The following is a 19,945-nucleotide window of genomic DNA, read 5'->3' as shown; positions in this document are numbered from 1 at the left end:
CCTGACATACGTGCAGGCTACGGAAGATCTAATGGTTCCTCTAGAACGTATGCTCCCACCATGGCAGCACTGGCTGTAACGCTCTCCGGGCGATGCTGCCGCTGGAAAGCACAAATCCAGCACATGCCCGCTCGTCCCATCAAACTCTAGTGGCTTCGGCTAGTCGTCCCTTATTCGCTCTTACACGTATCTCTCAAACTGTGATTCCTTCAAGAGCTCAGCCAGCATTGTGATGCATGGCGAAGGACGCGCGCACCAGTCATCCGAAGCTCGCTCGACGAATCTTTTTGATGGGAGAGAGAGTGAATGGAAATTTGCATGGTACGGGTTGTTGAATGATTCATCGAATATGCACTCCGCGGCGGCGGCATACAGTCCCAAGCTCGGTGATACCTCATCTGTTACATCGGATCCAACATAGCTGTCACATTAGAACCGACATGAGAAGAACAGATCATCCCAAGAGATGCAGGCTCGCCGTCCTTGGGGGCGGCGGTGTACCTTGACTGGCCAAACTATGTAAATACCGACTCAACCTCTGCATGCCCAAGGTGCGAGATGTCTCACCGATACTAAAATATGCTATTTTCAGGGGCAAACATATCAACGACCTACCTCTCCCTGCGCCATGTCTCTCGGTCCCGAGACATGCCTTTCCAAAAAATTAAAAAAAGAAAAAAAAAAGGTAAGTACCCAGCAGTTTGAAAGCGAAGCGTTTTAGCAAACAGAGGATTCATAAGTGATACGTGAGATACTTGATCACAGTCTCAGGATACGAAGAAAAGGCGTCGTTTTCGACGGAACATCTCTTCCCCGTCCGAACTACGTGGCTCGGTGCCTTACTTTGAAGCTGTAGCCTTCCATGACTTTTGTAACGATGCGGACGGGAGCCCATGATGTTCGTCTGAGCATACATTTGGGTGCAATCGGTCTGACGAGCCGATAGACCATGCTCTCAGTGAGCTACTCCTGCGTCTGTTATTGGTGTGAGCCGTGTCGGGTAGTCAGGCCCTGCATATCATCCATTATATTCTGCGGTGGGAGAGGATCAGAGCGCGGGACTTGGCATCGCAAGATTCTCTCGTTGAGAGATGCCAGAGCTCGATAGTCGAGAGCCTGGTATCTTGTAAACAATGTCGATGCGTCCAGCCTGGGCACGGGATGACTTCTTGTATTTTCCGACGGCCTGGTATACTGCCCCTGATACTTGAGTACTGGCTATGAAATGGGTATGATGAGAGTCTGGTTCCCCAAGGGCTATGAACTGCTGCCTGTGCTCTTGGCGCCGTCATATTTAAGTTGTCGTCAGTTCTCATATTGCCGTATGAAGCTTATCGAAGCAGGGAAATAGTGGGCAGCCTGAATCTGATAATTGACGGCCATTAGGCCATAATATGTAAAGTTTATCGAGTGTCTAGTAGCCTAGTAACCCTACTACCCTTGATCCGAGCCGGCAGGAAGTATAGTAGATCTGTGAACGAAACGACCAGCATAAGAGAAGACTGGCGTGCCAATGATCCTCAGCTCCGGCGATGTTTACCTCATGTGATCGAATCCAACAGAACAGGACTCATCAACTGACTAATGATGTAGTTGTACCATATTGCTATAGAGTATGTATCTGCTCAAGCAACACGAGCTGGCCGGAAGTCCAGATATGCTCAAACCAAGCAGATGGTCCGCTGACTGATTGATGCTCATTCCATACACGGGAAATCGAAGACAAATTAGGTGAATTATTAGATGTCATTATCAAAGAGTGTATAGCCTATTAATCCTTGCGCCAGTACCACCTAGTCCCTAACATTGTAGTCCCTTGATATGCTGATTCCAAGTGTCATCGCATTTTCATGCGAACCAGTTCGCCTCATCCTTGTGTCGAGTCTTGCTCGACCGAATGACGGGCCAGCTTCAAGTTACCCTGAGTCCGAGCATCCCCGGCTCAGCCAAGATGCCTTGTAAAATCGGGAATCCTTAAAAGGTAACATCGGGGCTGGCGCCAATGATGAGAACAGGGTTCAGCTTGGCCTGAATGTTGCGGATACGATCAGCAAGGCCGTTAGCACTACCAGCAGCGTTCGCCACGGCCGTGAGCGCAGTCGAGGCCGAGGCGGCGACGGTGCTGAGCGCGATCTGGAGCGCGAGATTGGCCTGGGTGTAGGCGAGCGTGTAGGCCGCCTTCGCGACGGGGTCGGCGACGGCGTTGGCCTGGGCCTGGAGGTTCTGCAGCTGGGTGGTAGCCTGGCGGGCGAGCAGTTGGGCCTGGACGACGACGTCCTGCGCGATCTGGACGACCTCGGCCGTGGGAATGGAGGGCGGCGCCGCGGAGGTCGCGGACGGGGCGGGGATGCCCGAGGGAACGACGCCCAGGAGGTTGCCGACGACGGTGCCGACTCTTGTGCGGATGCTGTTTGTGTTGCTTGTTATCTGGCGGATGACAGCGTTGACCTGGTCGGTTCTCTGAAAGGGGAAAGGGTGAGTATGGCTTTCGAGTTCTGGGAGGAGTTCAGTATGAGGGGGGATTGGACTTACATCCTTTACTGTTGTTCCGACAGTCCTGGTGAGGTCGCCGGTCAGGGTTGTTGTCTTGCCGAGGTCGGTGCTAACGATCTTCAACGCGGTGTAGAGCGGGTCCGTCAGTTCCCCTGGGTTGAAGACGACTTCGGGAAGAACGACGGTGCCCGGTGTGATAGTTGCGCGAGGGAGGATGGCTGCCTCGACTGAGGCGAAGGAGAGGACGGCAACCGCCGCGGTAAGAGCCTTGGTGTACATGTTGGCCTTTGAGCAAATTCTTGAGAAAGCAGACACTGCTAAGGATTAAAGTGAGAGGAAAGTGAGAAATGTGATTGGGGTTGTAGTTGCGAGTTGTTGATGATCGGAGGAGTTGTCAGCTCTGGGTAGACGATATTGAGGCCTCTTATAGGAATTTACGAATGCTTCGGGACAGGCGATGTCTACCAGACCGACTGAGTATGTTCGATATCTGAAGTCTCGCAATCCGCAAGTAATGACTCCGATGCCACGATGACGAGATGTTTGACCCTGAGGTTGCGAGTTGAAACCCTCATCCGGATCGACTTCTCCTCGTCAAAGGCAACTCTCGATGCCAAAGCTCCAATGTCCTCTCTCATCAAAAACGTGTTGTCCATGCCGATATCCGTTTTCAGGATTGGACTCGGTCGAAAGAAGCATTGGAGATCATCTCGGAGTAGTTGTTGATCACATCAACGATTGTCCCCCGGATTGACGTCGGGTGCCAAGATTGATCAGCGCTCAGTGCCGTGGTAGAGAGGTCGACTTCTCTTCCCGGCGTGGATGATGTTCCTGCCAAGATGCTAAGGGATATACGGATGCTGGAAGCGTCAGATACCAAGCTTTCTTGGCGATAGGATCGCAGCAAGACATGAAATGTCTGTTTTGACAGTAACCAATAGCTTTTCACTCGTGGCAAGCACAATCAGACACGTTGATACAAAAATACTACCCGTCGTCTTGAACAGAAGATCTTCATGGTGTGTTTAGGCTCAGGGACACTATTCTAGTTCGCGCCACAAGATGAGGCAAGTGGAGTGCTAGAAGACCCTGAACTAAGCGTCAGCAAAGATGAATACCTACTGATCCATGAGCTAGGTGTAGTAGTATAGTCTGTACAGAACCACAAGACGTAGCAAGAACCACTTCGTACCGCGCGTGCACTGTATGATCCAGGGACCCAGCCATAAACGCCACCTTATCGGCGCCATGGTTGAGCCTCACTCATGTAGACTCTTTCCTAGCTTTACGACAGACTTGAGGAACGCAGGGAATGGCGTCATTCCCGAGTCCGACAGTGTGTGCCTTCATTGAAGAGGTTTCCCCATCTACAAAAGCCGGACGGAGATGATGTCTCCAGGACCGGAAGGAGATTCGGAAGTGTCTCACATAGGAACCAAACGGTTGAAGGCAAGATCAACGAACCCCGCAAGCGCAGCTATATCCGGCTCCGACGAGAATAAGCAATGCCTTGTGGTAGACCGAAAGACAGTGTCTCACACGCAGGATATTGAAATTCTTGGTCCGCAAACAACGGCCTACTCGAGAGTTCTCTACTCGGAGGGCTTCTTGCTCATCATGTCGCGATCTGTGCCACGGTCCGAAGGGTTGATCGGCCCGGTTCTGCCAGGCGTTATGCTTAATTCTTCTTGCCCCGCCCAGCGCCAGTCCTACGCATGGTTAATTCGTGGGAGGAAACTTTGCTTGCGGCAAGAGAATAATATCGAATCCTTTGAGCCTCATTTGAGGCGCCATGTTCAAATTATATCACGGAGCTGCAAGCTCGTTTCCGCTTTCGACATGTTCCCCTGATTACGTGCATGAAGCTTGTGCGAGGAAAGATAAGCTCAAGGATGACGGTTGAATGACCCTCGCCTCCTCGGAATCACGGATAGAGGGTGGAGAGAGGCGGACAGACTCGGTTCGACCTGGTGAGTTGGCTAATTTAGAAGTGTATCTGATGATCAAGATGAATCGATGCGCCTAAGATCGGTGTATCGAGGTACCTTAGCTACCGAGACTGCAAGCAAAACGAGAATTTTGGAAACTCATCAGTAGGGAGGTCGGTGTCCTGGATCTTTGTGGCAAGCTTGATTGAGGAAAGAATTTTTGAAAGCTCTTCATATGCACAACAGAGCATTCTGACTCCTGAGAGACGAGGCAGCAGCAGTGACACATGCCCGGAGAATTGCTCCGGACCGCAAGGAGCATGGCGGGCAGGCTCCTGCGAACGCGCGGAACTATAGTAAAGGCCATTCCTGCTCTTTCAGAATGTCTAGCCTCTCATTAAAAAAATCTGTTCCTCTACACAGCATCTGGTGTGCCCTGAAGATTTCGCATGGTGTCTCATCATCTCGCGAGCCACGTTGGGAATGTGGGTTGAAGAGACCATTTGTCGCTGAAAAATTGCACATTATCTTCTTTCAACCACTGCCTTTACCATACAGCGTCGCGTATCAGCTTTCTATAAGATATACTGGCAAGTTGTGTCCGTGTAAGTGAACATCGAGGTTATGCGAACTAACCGCGATAGGACTCCGAGGGCTCGTAACCCCAGATCAGTCCACCAAGCAACGCTCGCGTGCATACCCCGCGGGAACGAGAAGACGTCTAGCCCAACTGATGTTGATCGTCAAGGCCTCTGTTCGCGCGGGAGTCATCTGCAATGCTCATTGCTAAAGGAGATCTCGGGTTGACAAGGAATTAAATCCTTAGGCTACCCCCATCGATCTTAGTCAACGGGAGAACACAGCAAGCTTTCTGAATTAACCATGACAAGCTTTTTGAACCCTTTACGACAAGAGACCATGTGCGGCCCCATCAAAGCCGACACACTACCCTGCCTCCCTCGCAACTGGGTGCTGACCCAGCAGGCCTCAGTCTTGAAGGATTCACCTCAAAGCGCCAAGCAACATGATGCCCATTTTCAGGGTGTGATGTTCAAGTCGAGAGAACATTAGAAACATGAGCAGTAGACGTGGTAGACCGCGAACAAGCCCTCAGAACTGCAACTTGTGATTGCAAGTACCATCCTCATGGTCGATATGAATACTCCTGGAGAGATCGGTGGAGTGCTTTGGAGTGAGGCTCGTGAGACAAACCCGCTTGTAACGCAACACATGGTATGCCATGCGTACTGGTCAAAGACAGACAAAATTGAGGGTAGCTGAAAGTGCTCAACCAAGTCTATGAGATGATCGAAACATCCCGTGTAAAAGAGTTCGAGATGCCGTTGAGGGGAGTGATGGCGAAGCGAGAAACAAAGTCAGTCAGCCGGCAGGTTGGAATAACCTTACTTTCCAATCGACCGATCCCTCGCATCTAACTCGCTACTCCTCAGAACGAATTCACCACTCACAATCCTTCTTCCCCTGTTCGATCACTTCAGCGGACCCTGCCGCACACACCTCAGCCACCACCCATATTAGTTATGGCGCCGTCCACCAATCGATGGTCACATCCATCATACTTGACGAAACTCTGTGTCCCACCCAGCCACACTCGCACCTCATACTGCTCAGCCACGCCTACGTCACCGCCCTCACAACGAGCTCTTGGCATACAACACCACACAGCACAAGCGACCCTTCCAGCCAAGTTTCCAAGGGTGATACCATTGTGTCACTGGTGCAATTCAAGAAAAGGTTGGGGAAGAAAAGCAAGCCAAAGGGGGAAGGGAGACGAAGGCCGGGTGTGGTCTGCTGCCCCTTCGTCACTGGTTCGTACGTGGAGGGAACCGACGTCTAACTAGGTATTTAATACAAGCCCGTTCCTTCTTGGCCGTTCATCCATAGTCCGTGATCCGTATCAACCACACAAAACACAAGCTCTCCACTGCGAATAACTTCGACAAGAACCACAAGGTACATTGACACTCCTCAAGTGGCAAACCGGCGGTCTGCGCACCCTCGGACCTTGGACTAATAATCTCTGCAGCAATTTCACACCTACACAACCTCCTACAAAGCACCAAACAATCATCATGCCCTTCTTCTACTCCAAGCCCATCGGCGGCCGCAACTTCGGCACCTCCGTCCACGCAGACCGCCACGGCGTCCACCGCGGTCCCTGGCGCATGCGCATCGGCCGCTTCAACTGCTTCCGATAGAGTCGACGCCACTCTCACGGCGTAAAGGTGTCGGTGCGATGAGCCTTCGGACAGCGATGTCGAGCATTTCGTCCTCGCTCTAGTCCTCTCCGCGTCTTCCAGGATACGACCTGAGTTGTCATCAGAATGAGACGACCAACTGAACAAAGCCCCATTCAACGCCTTTTTTCTATTCTTGTTCCTCTTTTCAACTGTCACGAGATCATGGATACCAGGAGTCTGTATTTGCGTTTATGACGGTTTTGACGACGGGAAAGCGAGCGTTTCCTGTCATTCTGTCCTTATTGAGTTTCTCTTGCGTTGCGATCACAAATGGAGATTGATCGTTTTGCGGATGGGTGGAATGATGCAATGCATACCTAGATAATACATTATTTCTTCACAACATATTGTCAATCAGTGAATTGTTGTGATATGCATCTGGTGTAATTAGTAGTCAGACCGTTTCCTTGGTGCTTGTCAGTCCAAAGTGTACCAGTTAATCTGGTGCTGTCTTTGGCAGGCAAGCTCGAGGGCAAAGCTTATATCGTCATGACCCAGTAGGCACACCCGCGTTTACTTATCGTCCGGCGAGTTTGACTGTGGAAATGGATGGCGGGAACGGCGGTTGAGCCGATGGTCAGACCTGCCACGGGGAAACGATAGATGACTAGACGACATATTAGATAGGCCGGGGAGTCAAACTTAGGTTGGGAACAATTCTCCTAAGTGAAGGTAATGCAGATAACCAAGCAGACAGAAGGACTCAGCCGGCAAGAACAGCCGGACAGCAAATAAGCACATGGAATGTCACTGGCGCAGAGTACAGTGCAGGGGCCAAAGGAGTTGGTGATATTCTCGAATTACCGAGCATATGAAGGATCCTGTTTTCCATCCCACCCAACGCCTTATTCTTGTCAATCGACGGTAGTAGTAAGAAACACACGCCTGAGTGAACGTCAAGTCGTTGAATTTTTGCTGCGGTTGTTTTTTTGTATTTCCTAGCACAACGGTACGAGCCATGCCAAGCCGCCAGCCCTGAATCATCGCAGAAACCGTTTCCGATGCATTCCCGTTCCCTGGATATGAGAGCACAACGCAAGTAACCAGGCGATGAAAACCGAACCCCCTCGCCCCGAACAGCTGGTTTTTCCTCTACGCAACCCACTGTGAGAAAACTTTTTACATCTTCTTCTTCGCTTAGACCTCGGTGGTGACCTTGGCCTTGGGGTTCGTGACCTTGACACCGAGCTGCTTGGCGCGGCCGATGATGTCGATGCGCTTTCTCGAGGAGACGTTGTGGGCGATCCTGTAGTGAGTCTGTCAGCTGGCTATGTTTTCCATCGGAAAGATTCCCTTCGCTCGGCTTCTCGGTCGGAGCTGGTAGGCGGGTGTGGGGTGGTACGCACTCGGCAGCGTAGGTGCGGTTGTGCATCAGCAGGAGGTTGACGTCGTTGACGTTGCTGACGAGGAAGGCCTTGTGGCCGGAGGGCATCATGTACTTGGTCTTCTTGTTGGAGCCGAAGCCGATCTGGAAAGCAGGAATGCCAGGTTAGCAGCTGTAACCCTGTGTCTCTAGGACCATTTCCATCCCGAAATTCGCTCCTCTTCTTGTTGATGCCTATTTCCGACCCCAACTCCAAATCTAGCAGGGAGGTGTCTCGACGTACCGAGGGCATGGCAGTGTTACCCCTGAAGCGACGGCGGACGCGGTTGTCGATACCCTTGGGCTTGCGCCATGATCGATCAACGCGCATAAAGCGGTCGCTCTGGTGGCGGTTGAAGAGCTTCGTGCCTGTTTAAAATAATACCCGTCAATCCTCTCGTTTCCAATCCAAAGTTCTCGTTCGGTTGTAATCATCGTCGGGGTTGTCGGGTACGCGGGGTCGTAGAGGGGTGCTGTGTCCTTGGGGAAGGAAAAAACATACGCTTCTTCACGATAGGAACGTGCTTCTTTGCGGCGACCATCTTTATGAAACCAAAAGTCAGTAATTAAATCACAATACCGACGACATGTCGATTGAGGATGCCGTAGCAATCGAATCTCACCTTGACGGCTGTTCCTGGCTATTGGGTTAGTCGGGGCGGGTGTACGTCGTCAAATTCGGGCTTCAAGGCGATCGTGAAATTTGGGCGACCACCATTTCGAATCGCACTGGACGTGGGCTCTTTCCGAAGCCCTAAGATTTTGTTGGTCACGTGTGGGCCGCCTAGCGGGGGAAAAAAAAAAAGTGCAGTGGCGGAGACCTGCTACTGGCCCAACAGGTCGCGCTAGTGGAAGGGACTTTTTTCGGTCTGCAGCCAATGTAATTGGCCTACCTGCGCAACGGAACTCCAAAAAAAAAAGATAGGTGTCGAGGAGAGCACGGACCAACTGTGGTGCAGTTGACGAGGCGGCATGTCCTGCATCGATCTCCCACGTCTCTGGAAACACCATTGTTCAAGAGAAAAAAAACAAATGCCAAATCCAGCAAAAGGAATTTCCCACACCGAGGTTCGAACTCGGGACTCTCCGGATGTCATTGGAAACATGAAAGCGGAGTATACTAACCACTATACTATATGGGACGTGGTTGTTGTTGGATGACAGGGGAGAGCACTAAGCTGTACATAGACGTCTAGCGGGGCAGACAAAGCCCATTACAGCAGAACTAGAAGCGGTTTGTGCTTTCCATGAGTCACCACTGTTCGCTATACGACTGCACCATGGTTGAGAAGCGATATAGCAACCATGTATTACGGGTCGCCTTTCATTCATGAGGGGGATGATGCCCAAACAACCAAGCAAAACTCCTCTCCAGTTCCCACGTCTATGCTCACCCCCCACACACCGTCCGGGTCGTCATGTCTGTCATGAGCTTCAGGGCATCAAGCCCAAGACTCTGTCCTCTAAAATCTCTATCCACCTCAACACCTCTTACTGAGGCTGGCACTGAGGCTGGCCATCTTCTTCATCTTCGTCTTCCCATTCGCCACCGAAACGCGGGTCTCCCGAGTTGGCGCCCATCTGTAGACATTTGTGTTAGCACCAGGTATCTGATGATGAGACGCCTTGTGAAGACTTACTGAATCCAGGCTATCCACCTCTTCGTACTCAACCTCATCGACCTCCTCGGCTGTGATGGGGGGAGGAGGGGGAGGAAGGAGCTTGTTCAGAGCATCGTACTCCTTATCATCCTTCAACCAGCCATCCTCAGGGAACTCAACATTGACAATCAGGTACAAGTCACCCTTCTCTTCGCCGCGCTTCTGAGGCATACCCTCGCCAGCGACCTTGAGGATATCACCGGGGCGGAGGATTTCGCCGCGCTGTCTTTCCATATGAATACCGCGGCCGTCAAGGTGCGTCAACACAACACGGGAAAAGCCACCGAGAGCCTCAGCAAGAGAGACATTCAGCTCGGCAGAGAGATCGTTGCCGATGCGAGTGAACTCGTCGTGGGGCTCCTCGGCCAAGTGGAAAACAATGTCTCCGGGGGTCTGGTCTGGGAACTGGTCCGCCTCGCCCTCCAACACGATCCTCTCTCCATTCTGGGAACCTCTGGGAATGTAAATCTCGAGGACCTTGGTCTCGGAGGTAGTGCGCTTGCCCTTGCACTTCTTGCAGCGGTCCTTCTCCTTGCAGAAGTTTCCGGATCCCTCGCAACGATCGCAAATAACGGTCTCTTTGCGGACCATACCCGGTCCGACCTGGCGGAAGGCCTCTGCCATACCGGCGCCTCTGCACTTCTCGCACTGCTGGGGCTTGACGTTTGCCTTGGCGCCGGATCCCTTACAGGTGCCGCAGACAACCTGCTTGTTTGCGGAGAACTTGACAGTCTTGCCCTTGTACAACTCCTCGAGCGTGACCTTGTAAGGCTGGTCCTCGTCGGGACCGCGACGCGGTCTTCTGGGACCGGCACCAGGGCCACCGGGGCCGCCCATGCCCATGCCGAACATTTGTGACAGAATGTCGTTCAAGTCGACCTCGACGCCGCCGGGACCGCCGGGGCCGCCCCGCGAAGGGTCGAATGCGGCCATGCCATGGGTGTCGTAAAGGTGGCGTTTGTCCTCATCTTTGAGGATTTCGTAGGCCTGGCTGACAGCCTTGAACTTGGCTTCCGACTCCTCTCTGCGTTCCTCGGGGACTTTGTCGGGGTGGTGAAGAAGGGCGGCCTATGCAAGACGGGTGAGTCAGTAAGGTGTGTTGCCGCTGGCGTGTGATTGTAGTTGTCGTTGCGACCAGGGAGAGGGGTTACGAACCTTTCGGTATGCCTTCTTGATCTGATCCTGCGAAGCATCCTTATCAATGCCGAGGAGCTCTGGAAAATGCGTCAGATGTGATCCACTGCGTAAAAAGTACCCCTGGGCTCCATAGGCAGAGTCTTACCGTAGAGATCAATATCTTCCTCCCCCGCCATGCTCGGTCCACCACTGTCCATGATTGAAGCTTCTTCGAAGGGCACTCGGGCAAAGTCTTGCTCGAGATTCGGCCTTCAGAGGAGTGATTTGCAGTTGTGAGAAGGGTGGGATGTGGAGTAGAATTGAAAATATTTTGTCTGGAGTACGGTGTACCTGCCGGTAGCAGGCCTTTGTTTGGCGGGGTACCCAGCATGCCCGCACCTCAGTGCCTTGCTAGGCGTGCGGCTGCTTTGCAGGTTCACAGCGCTACGGGTAACCTGCTGAGAGCGCGCGGCAGATGTCTGTTGGCAGTCGGCGGGGGTACCTTGTACACTACCTAGGTACGGTATAGAGGTAAGCAGCCCGGGCCCTAGTCTCCTTCCCCAGCCGCCTATCCGCCTGCACCTGTTCATCAGCAACCTCCACTGCTTTCCAGGTTTTAGAAGGCGGTGTCCAGCTGCTTGCCTACCTAATTATCTAAGGTAGGTTCCTCGAGACCTACCGCATTTCCTTAGATCCGCTGGATCGTTAAGTACTGGCTTAGTTGCCAAGGCACCTCAATACTTGTCGAGACTAAATATACTTGTGACTGGGACTCTCACCAACTGAGACGGAGTTCACCAGTAATTGAACAGGTTTAGTATATTGTTGCATTGTATGACGAACCCGAGTTACATACCCAGCCTTGATGTGAACAATAACACTTTGTTGGGCTTTCACAAGCAAGTCATTGTGATCGGCGTCAACCCGAGGCTACCGAATAGCAGACTCCAGAGGGACTGAGAGGACTGAGCTCACTCGCAGCAAACAAGTGCCTCATCAAACTCTGCCTCTACAGCTTACCTCTGTTCGCTATACTCCTCGGACGGGCACTCGGACAAACTGCTCAAAGTGATATGTACGGTGTCATCCGAAGAGTCTGTGAAACCTAGCGACAGTTCGAGATTCTTGGGATGAATATCGCCCACTCTGTTCTTATTTCACCATATCTTTTTGAAGTTCTACTTCTAATGAAGCATGTACTTGAAGGAACATCATAGCCGATTGAAGACAGAGTAGAATTGGTGGAGGATTACAGAAAAAACCCTCTCTCATGGTTAGGTTGTGAATAGAAGTCTTTGTAATTGGTGGCACGCACAAGCCACTGTCGTATAAGTCATTATCTCGCTTGATGCATATCTCTCAACTGCGCCACACGTGGCTGAATCTCATCGACAAATTTCACCCTTCGATCAGTTCATCCATCAACCGCTAAACACATGAAGGCAACTTGAACAAATGTCTTCATCATGCCATTGATAGCCCTGAGATCCCAGGGCCGGCCCCTCTTTCAGCGCTCGTTCGTTGCATGCCGCGCGGGCTCGCACCTGAGATGGTGCTCGTCCGCAAAGAGTAGTGGCAGTGGCAGCAGCGGCTTCCAGGCGTTGAGGAAGAAGCTCCCGCCCCTGGCCGACAAGAAGCTCCACGGGCTGCCCGATAAACCGGCCAGGACGCGGTTCGCCCCCTCGCCCACGGGATATCTCCATCTGGGATCGTTGAGGACTGCACTCTTCAACTGGCTCATTGCCCGTGCCACCGGCGGTCAGTTCATTATCCGGGTTGAGGATACGGACCGGGTACGTTAAAAGCTGCTGTTGAGTACGATCAAGGAACCATCCGCTAATGTCACAAAAACAACAAAAGACTCGCATCGTCGATGATGCCGTTCAGCGTCTCCTAGCAGACCTGAGATGGGCGGAGCTAAACTGGGATGAAGGCCCTGATGTCGGGGGACCATACGGACCTTATGAACAAGTACTTGACTCTCCTGCCTCCCCTGAACAGTTGCACACCGATCTGACACCTCGATTTAGTCAAAACGTCTGGATTACTACAAAAAGTACATTGCCGAGCTTCTGGACGCGGGAAAAGCCTACCGCTGCTTCTGCACGGCTCACGACCTCGAGCGCCACAAGCAACAGTCCCTCGACGAGGGCGGCTCGGCGCACTACCCGGGCACCTGCCGGAGCCTCCCGCCGTCCCAGGCCGAGCGGCGCGCCGCCAACGGCGAGACGCACGTCGTGCGCTTCCACAGCGAGGGCCGCCCATCCTTCGTGGACAAGGTGTACGGCAACTACCAGAAGAACGAGGACGAGGACGACTTCATCCTCATCAAGAGCGACGGGTACCCGACGTACCACTTCGCCAACGTCGTCGACGATCACCTCATGGAGATTACCCACGTCATCCGCGGTGCTGTCCGTCTCTCCCCCCCCCCCCCCCTTTCTCTTATCCCTAGAAATCTTACCGATTCTTTCTAAGGTCACCCTTCAAGACGTATAACTGTAGCTCACACCAGATAACAGGAATGGCTCATCTCCACGCCAAAGCACATTGCTCTCTACGACGCCTTCAAATGGGAAGCCCCGACGTTCGCCCACGCCGGCCTCCTCTGCGCCCAGAACGGCGAGAAGCTCAGCAAGCGTAACCACGACATTGACATCTCTTCGTATCGTGACAAGGGCATCCTCCCCTCCGCACTCAACAACTGGCTTGCGCTGCTGGGCTGGAGCATGAACGAGAAGGATCTCGCAAAGGGGGGCGAGGTATTCTACACCACGAGCGACCTGGCCGAGAAGGTAAGAATCCATCATTCCATATCGACCCTCCCTTCATTGCATCACTTCTGTTTGGCTTTGCGAGTCAATGAACACTCACTTACACACTGCGAATAGTTCTCCCTGAGATTCACAAAGGGCAACATCAAGACCAACCCGGATAAGCTCGCCGTCTTCCAGCGCAAACACCTAACCCACCGCCTCCGCGAAGAGAACCCCGACGAAGAGCTCCTAAAACAGGCCCTCCTCCCGCCGACAACCAAGCTCCTCGAGCACATCTCCTCTCTCCTCCAGTCTTCTCCTCCTTCCATCGAGGCCGAGACTCATCCTCCATCCGCCTCCACCTCCACCACAAACACAGTCCTCACCTCCCCAACAAACCAAAAACACTTCTTCCTAATAAAAGACTTCACAACCCTAACCCCCCTCCTCGCCTCCCCCTCAACATCTCCATCCCACCTCCTCGACATCTACCGCACCCTAGCCCTCGACTCCCCCATAGACCCAGTCGACCTCGTCCACGAACACCCCTCCCTCTTCCTCCGTCCCTCCCCGCAATCCTACGCCCGCTCCCTCGAGAACCTCTCCCTCCCAGACACCACCGCGCCGCCCCACGCCCTCCTCCAGGACCTCCACGCCTCCCTCCGCGACGTCCACGAGCTCGACTGGAACCCGGACAGGCTCCAGGCCGCCGTCAACGACTTCGCCAGCCGCAACGCCGACTCGGTCGACCCCGAGAAGCCCGCCAAGCCCGTCAACAAGGCCACCTACGCGCTGCTGCGGCTCGTGCTCACGGGCGACCACAACCGCGGCGCCAAGCCTGCCAAGCTGCAGCTCGCGCTCTTGGGCCGGGCCGAGACGATGGCTAGGTTCGAGCTCTGCCTCGAGCAGTGAGAGAGAATGGCAATGCCTATTTACCTAGTGAAAGAATAGAAGATGGTGGGTGGAGACCTTCTCGCTCCCAAAAGGGGCAGCATACAGGGGCAATCTTCAGCAATCGGAGAGATTCCTCCATTCCCATGCTTGGACTGTGTGCACCAAAGGATCCTTTTAAACTTCCTCTGCCAGGGTAGGAGAATAGAAGTGCTTCCTCCTGTTGTGGGGGAGAGGAGTCTGGGGTTTTGGTCGTTGCGCGCCGCGGGGAACCTTAAATCCCCAAGTCTATACGATTCTGGCATGACTGTGGTTTGGTACGATATATGTGTGTGTTGATAGAGAGAGTGTGTGGGTGTGTACTGCGCGGCTGTTTCGTCTGGAAGTAATATTATCTGCCCGCCCCAGGCTTTAAATCGGAAAAGGGAGATTACCATACCAGCTGGTTTTGTTGCCCATGCTCAAAGCTTCGCGAATCAGGTGCTCAACCCAACTCTACTTTGTCCACGTGAGCTGGCCCGATTGGATCTGGCTATGGACTGTACAGTCCGAAAGGGTTGACATCATTGGCGATTGATACGCATAGGGAGAGTCTCACGCAGTATAGAGAAGTACGTCGTGTGCAATTTAAGCTCATTTGCGTCTACTTCACGTAACCCCTTTACGTACATGATGATATTCACCACCCTCGTCCTTGAGTCTCAGAGCTTCACGGAAGCTTACAGTCACACGAGGTCGTTCAGATATATACAGAAGTAGTGAGCAATGATAGTTGCATTAAGGTTGGTGTTGCAGGCCTCTCAACGATCTCGTAGATGATGGACAGGATCTCGTAACACGACAGTGTAGATGAGGTAGAAATTATATCGGAAAAGGAGAGATGGTAAACCGTAGGGGAATACAAAAGTGTCATCACCACACCAATCGCCTCCGAACTGTTCCGTTTTCTAAACAATGCAACGCTATGATCATGTCGTTCGCGGCCGTGGGGGTGCCATTGAGCCAGCTCTGCTTGGCTCTGTCTCTCGAACTGTCCTCCTCTTTTACTTCCGCCGTTTTTGACGCCCTGTCTACAACCAATCCATCCGTAAATGCAGCAAAAAAAATATGAAAGGTGTTTACTAGATGAAGGAAAGGTTGCAGAGCTCAGGGCGAGCAGATTGTTGGTCATTACGTCGTCACAGGCTTGGTTGGGGTATAATCGTCTACATAATTTCTTGGACCCAGATCTATACGTTCAGTTAGTCATACATCCTGATGATAGTGCAATTGTTCTGGGTGATGCTTACCTCCATCTTGCCGATGTCCTGCCTCGTTTTCCTTGCTTGGCTCTTGACGCTCATGATCGCCATGTCCAAGTCATCTTGGTCACCCATGGTAATCATGTCGCCATTCGGCACATCTTCGTCGCGGATCTTGATCTTGAATCTTCGTCGAAGACCAAACTTCTCACGGATGCGGTCAACAAAGTCGGGAAACTCGACTGCTGCGCCCACCATGATGTATCGAACATCATCGGCGTGCACCTTGACACGGATCTTACGGACTTCAGGTCTCCTTGAACCGCCACGAGAGGACATTGAGTTCGTGCCTGGACGTCTGTTGTTGGAAACCATCTCGAAGTCACCCTCATCAAAGGAGCCGTAGTCGGAGCCATCATCTTCCTCGTCCATGTATCGCTGGGGCTGGCGGCGGGAGGCTTGGCGGCTGGTTCTTGTACTGTTGCCACCACCACCACCGCTCTGGTACATGTCGTAAAGCTCGTCAGGGTAGGCGTCCTCGGCATCTTCGTCAGCAGGCCGGCCGCGCATCTGCAAGTCGCGTCTCGAATATCCTCTGCTAGGAGTTGCCGACCGTGACTCGGATCTCATCATGGGCGGAGGTCCTCTACGGTCGTTGGGGCTGCTCGTCTTTTGGTACCGTTCGTTGGGCCTGGAGTTCTCGATGTTCAACTTCGCAAGCATCGGCTTGGGTCCATTACGGACGGATTGTCCACGAGACATGGCACCGGTATTGTTGGCCTCGACCTGGTCCGGGGGAGGGGTAGGGGGGAAGACACCGCGGCCGTTGGGCGGCTCAGACTGTTGTCTTCTAGAGGCCAGGCCAGGTTTGACTAGGTTGGTTGCAGCGAAGGAAATATTGTCAGCTGGTCTGTCGTCCTTGACGTCGTTCTTGCCGGCCTGTAAATCAAGAATTCTGTGATTAGCAAATGGATTCCCATAAAAGCTGATTGGAATGGGAACCGATCTGCCTACATTCTTGATCTCGGACCCGGCAAAGCCTGTGAAGGCGTTCGCGCGATCGGAGGCGGCGACTAGCCTAGCCTTTCCAAGGTAGTCCTTTGTCTTGAGGTTGCGAACCTTTGCTTCGTTCGGTCGGTACACAACACCGACGGGGATCGAGAAAACAGTGTATCCCTTGAGAAATTGTGAGCACTGTACACAGTTCAACTCGGTGTCTTCCTTACCTCTGCCTCCTCACGGATCGCCTCATCGATAACGTTGTGGTCCTCTACCACCTTCTCCTTGACAGCGTACGATAGATCCTGCATACCAGCATCTTTCTGTTGCAGGTAGATGTAGCAGAGACCTCTGTTGAAGAGCACCTCGCAAGAGTAGAGCTTGAAGAGCAGACCCAATTGGGCGTAGTCGATCATGGTGTTTCCTCGCAGGTAGAGAAGAGTGTCATTGAAGTTGGCCAATGCCTCTTCAAAATCGCCGAGCAGGAAATTTGAGACGCCTTGCTGGAAGTAGGCGACAGCGAGGTACTGGTCGAGCTTGATTGCTCGTTGGTAACATTCGACCTGGTGTTTCCACGTTAGTGCCAAGACCTCGGTGTTAGGTTCGGAGACGACGCACAGCTTTCTCGTGCTCTCCCAAAGTGGCGTGAATAACACCCATGTTGAAGAGAATTTTTGATGTGTCGGAGATCCTCTCAAAATCCTTGAGGGCCTCATCGAATTCATTGTTGTCGTACCGGCCCAAGGCCGACACCCACGTTTCTATTTCCTGTAATAAGAGACAGTTGTGGTCAGTAACATGTTCAACGATCTACCCATTTCGGGTTGTCGGGTGTTGCAGGTTGGGCGACTGCTGATCGCTCTCTCCGACGCTGGCACGTACCTGCTTCAATGACATTTTGTCGCCAGGCCAGAATTATCAAAATACCAAATCCAAATCGCGAGCCGAGGAATTGCGCAAGCAGACGATTGCTGCTGCGGTCGAAAGATCGTCAACGGACAGGATTCGAGGGAGAAAACGGTATCGTGGGGAACTGCGATGCGGACGTGGACAATGGTGGCTGAAGACAACGACGACGACGACTGCTGCAGGAAAGAAAGCCAAAAAGCGACCCAGACCTGAACAGCAACAACAAAGTGCGCCGCGGGCGGCTAGAGAGGGTCCTCAGGGCTTATTTAGGGAGATGGCTGGCGGTCTGTCGACCGTGCGGTGCTCGGCGCCACTGAAATGACGGTTGGAGTGTTACCCCCGCTTCCAATGAGCCAGAAGCTGCAAATGGGGTACGCTTCGGACTTGGGCGACAAGCTGGAGATCTTGGCGCGTGGCGGGTACACCAGGGATCGATACCTGGCCCCGTCTGGCGATTTGCCGAAAGCTTCTGCAAGAACCGCCGATACGATGGCGGGGAGGAGACAGAAGCGAAAAAGAGGGTTTATCCAACTGTAGGATAAACTCGACGTTGTAACTTGATAAAGTTGCTCTTTTCTCGTTCCTGGCCAGCAGAAGCAGATGCCAAAAGTAGGACGGTGTTTCGGGTTTGTGTACGTTGTGCGTCGAAAGACGGATTAAGTTGTCGGGGGGAGGATGGGATGGCCCTTTTTGGCTGTGTGTCCTGGTTCCTGTGGAGGTGGTGGTGGGTGGATGGACAAGGCCGCAGTAATATGTATGTAAGTCGGACTAGGCGCCAAAAGGGGGGGGGGGGGGCGGGATCCGAAGCCAGTCCGTCCTGTATTATCAAAGTCTGGGCTCTCTTCCTGTTCAGTCCTACTATTTCGAGAACGAGACCAAGACCAAAGAATCCGTGCTCTTCCTTATCTGCCTGCTTGTGACGGCGAAGACTGTGACTGTGTTGCGTATGTGCGTGTGCCGAGGGCGAGGTGACCAGAGGTGACCAGATACCAAAGACTGCCTAAGCCTGCGTCGTTCGGCGCGGGTCCTCTCTCGGGTTAGAATCGTGCGTTAATTAGAGTCGGAACCTCGGACGGTCGTTCGACTGTGGAAAGCTTGCGTGTGAGTTGCGGGTCAGAAAGGACAGTCTCGAGGTCGGCTTGTCTTTGCTTCGCGAGTTCCAACTTTGGGAACAGATGTGGGAAGCAAGTGTGATGTGGACAAGAATAAAAGTGATGAAATGACCAGACTTGCAGCCGGGCTCGAGGAAAGGAATGGGAATGAATGGATGGAGGACGAAAAGCCAGCGCCTACAGAAAGGAGGGTAGAGAAAATAGAGTCGAGTCGGTGCTTGCAGCGAGGGACCAAGGGGGACTTGACTGGTTGGGTTGTGGGCCGCGAGACTGGGTGTATATCATGCAAGGTGCTCATCAGTGATTGATATTCCAACTCGATTCTCAGTCAGGAAACGCTCAGGATGCCTGTGCTCCGGTGCTCGTCCAGTTGCGAGTCGCAGGGGGATCCAAGGGGGTTGTTCTTCTTCCTGGTCGAGTATCGACTTTGGAAGGGGGGGTGTAGAGAGCAGAGGGCCCGGAACAAGTGGCTTGGGCAGCTCGGTGGATGAAGGGGGCGTGTATCTTGCTGCAACAGAATTCCGGGTGTCTTTTGGTCGGCTTTCGCACGCCCAGCCTGGGTTTGGGGGAGAGACGAATTGTGCAACCGATCTTGGCCATTACAGGATCTGCCTCGGTGACAAAACGTGAACTTATGTTCGAGGTGAGTACAGACTGTACAGGATGGATACAGCCTTCCAGAGGCATACGGAGTACAGAGCACACAGTTGTGACTTGTGAGATAGCTCGGCGCCAAAGAGATCATCTCCCGTCTGTCGACTTTTCCCAAGACGTCGTCCCAGAACACTTTAAGCAGCCACGCAGATCCTTCTTTGGATATTCGACAAGGTATTTCGTTCGGCGGGAGGAAACAAACTTGTCTAAATTGAGTGATAGAATCAAGTGTTTTCTCTCAAAATCGAACCACTTTGCATATCTCGTCGCCAGATGCTGGGTTGTGAATATGCTGGACATCGAACGTTGGGTTGGGATCCCCTCGGGCCCTCTGTGCCTCGTCTTGGAGGAGCCACCCCTAGTTTGTCTGGGCATTCCATCCGACGTCCGTTCCGGGGGGGTGTAAGAGAGCGCCTGGGCAGTGAGTGATGGGCGAGGAGGAAGCCGTAGTCCATGTCATGGCGTCGCGGGTCAGATCGCATACTGCGTATCTTGCGGTAGGCTTGACAAGGGAGTGGCTGTTTTGGACTGTCTGCTTCTCCTGATCCTCCAGGGAGGGAC

General features: G+C 53.0%; 6 protein-coding genes across 6 annotated transcripts; 2 read left to right on the top strand and 4 right to left on the bottom strand.

Moving 5' to 3' along the window:
• Nucleotides 1-1,974: 1,974 nt before the first annotated feature.
• CTAM01_13112 (uncharacterized protein) lies at nt 1,975-2,772 on the bottom strand (the record flags this gene model as incomplete). Its single annotated transcript, XM_060529117.1, has 2 exons — nt 1,975-2,460; nt 2,533-2,772. The coding sequence occupies 2 exons, from the start codon at nt 2,770-2,772 to the stop codon at nt 1,975-1,977; spliced, it is 726 nt and encodes a 241-aa protein (XP_060376349.1).
• Nucleotides 2,773-5,445: 2,673 nt separating this feature from the next.
• On the top strand, nt 5,446-6,640 carry CTAM01_13111 (uncharacterized protein; the record flags this gene model as incomplete). Its single annotated transcript, XM_060529116.1, has 4 exons — nt 5,446-5,463; nt 5,517-5,622; nt 5,873-6,254; nt 6,469-6,640. The coding sequence occupies 4 exons, from the start codon at nt 5,446-5,448 to the stop codon at nt 6,638-6,640; spliced, it is 678 nt and encodes a 225-aa protein (XP_060376348.1).
• A 1,179-nt stretch (nt 6,641-7,819) lies between these two features.
• Nucleotides 7,820-8,587, bottom strand: CTAM01_13110 (60S ribosomal protein L32; the record flags this gene model as incomplete). The annotated part of the gene is made up of 4 exons (XM_060529115.1): nt 7,820-7,928; nt 8,029-8,150; nt 8,290-8,414; nt 8,548-8,587. 4 exons carry the CDS (start codon nt 8,585-8,587, stop codon nt 7,820-7,822), a joined length of 396 nt encoding a protein of 131 aa, XP_060376347.1.
• A 949-nt stretch (nt 8,588-9,536) lies between these two features.
• Nucleotides 9,537-11,040, bottom strand: CTAM01_13109 (DnaJ domain-containing protein; the record flags this gene model as incomplete). The annotated part of the gene is made up of 4 exons (XM_060529114.1): nt 9,537-9,626; nt 9,686-10,774; nt 10,862-10,920; nt 10,989-11,040. The coding sequence occupies 4 exons, from the start codon at nt 11,038-11,040 to the stop codon at nt 9,537-9,539; spliced, it is 1,290 nt and encodes a 429-aa protein (XP_060376346.1).
• A 1,248-nt stretch (nt 11,041-12,288) lies between these two features.
• CTAM01_13108 (tRNA synthetase class I) lies at nt 12,289-14,490 on the top strand (the record flags this gene model as incomplete). Its single annotated transcript, XM_060529113.1, has 5 exons — nt 12,289-12,615; nt 12,683-12,793; nt 12,853-13,236; nt 13,345-13,617; nt 13,714-14,490. The coding sequence occupies 5 exons, from the start codon at nt 12,289-12,291 to the stop codon at nt 14,488-14,490; spliced, it is 1,872 nt and encodes a 623-aa protein (XP_060376345.1).
• Nucleotides 14,491-15,674: 1,184 nt separating this feature from the next.
• CTAM01_13107 (tetratricopeptide) lies at nt 15,675-17,606 on the bottom strand (the record flags this gene model as incomplete). Its single annotated transcript, XM_060529112.1, has 6 exons — nt 15,675-15,698; nt 15,759-16,649; nt 16,725-16,886; nt 16,937-17,272; nt 17,328-17,477; nt 17,592-17,606. The coding sequence occupies 6 exons, from the start codon at nt 17,604-17,606 to the stop codon at nt 15,675-15,677; spliced, it is 1,578 nt and encodes a 525-aa protein (XP_060376344.1).
• Between the last annotated feature and the right edge of the window lie 2,339 nt (nt 17,607-19,945).

The sequence above is a fragment of the Colletotrichum tamarilloi genome (assembly GCF_030869305.1).
Source record: "Colletotrichum tamarilloi strain Tom-12 chromosome Unknown Scaffold_88.1, whole genome shotgun sequence".
In the NCBI taxonomy this organism is placed as follows: Eukaryota; Fungi; Ascomycota; class Sordariomycetes; order Glomerellales; family Glomerellaceae; genus Colletotrichum; species Colletotrichum tamarilloi.
The sequence above is the reverse complement of the archived record's forward strand: the minus strand, read 5'-3'. Positions and strand labels throughout refer to the sequence as shown.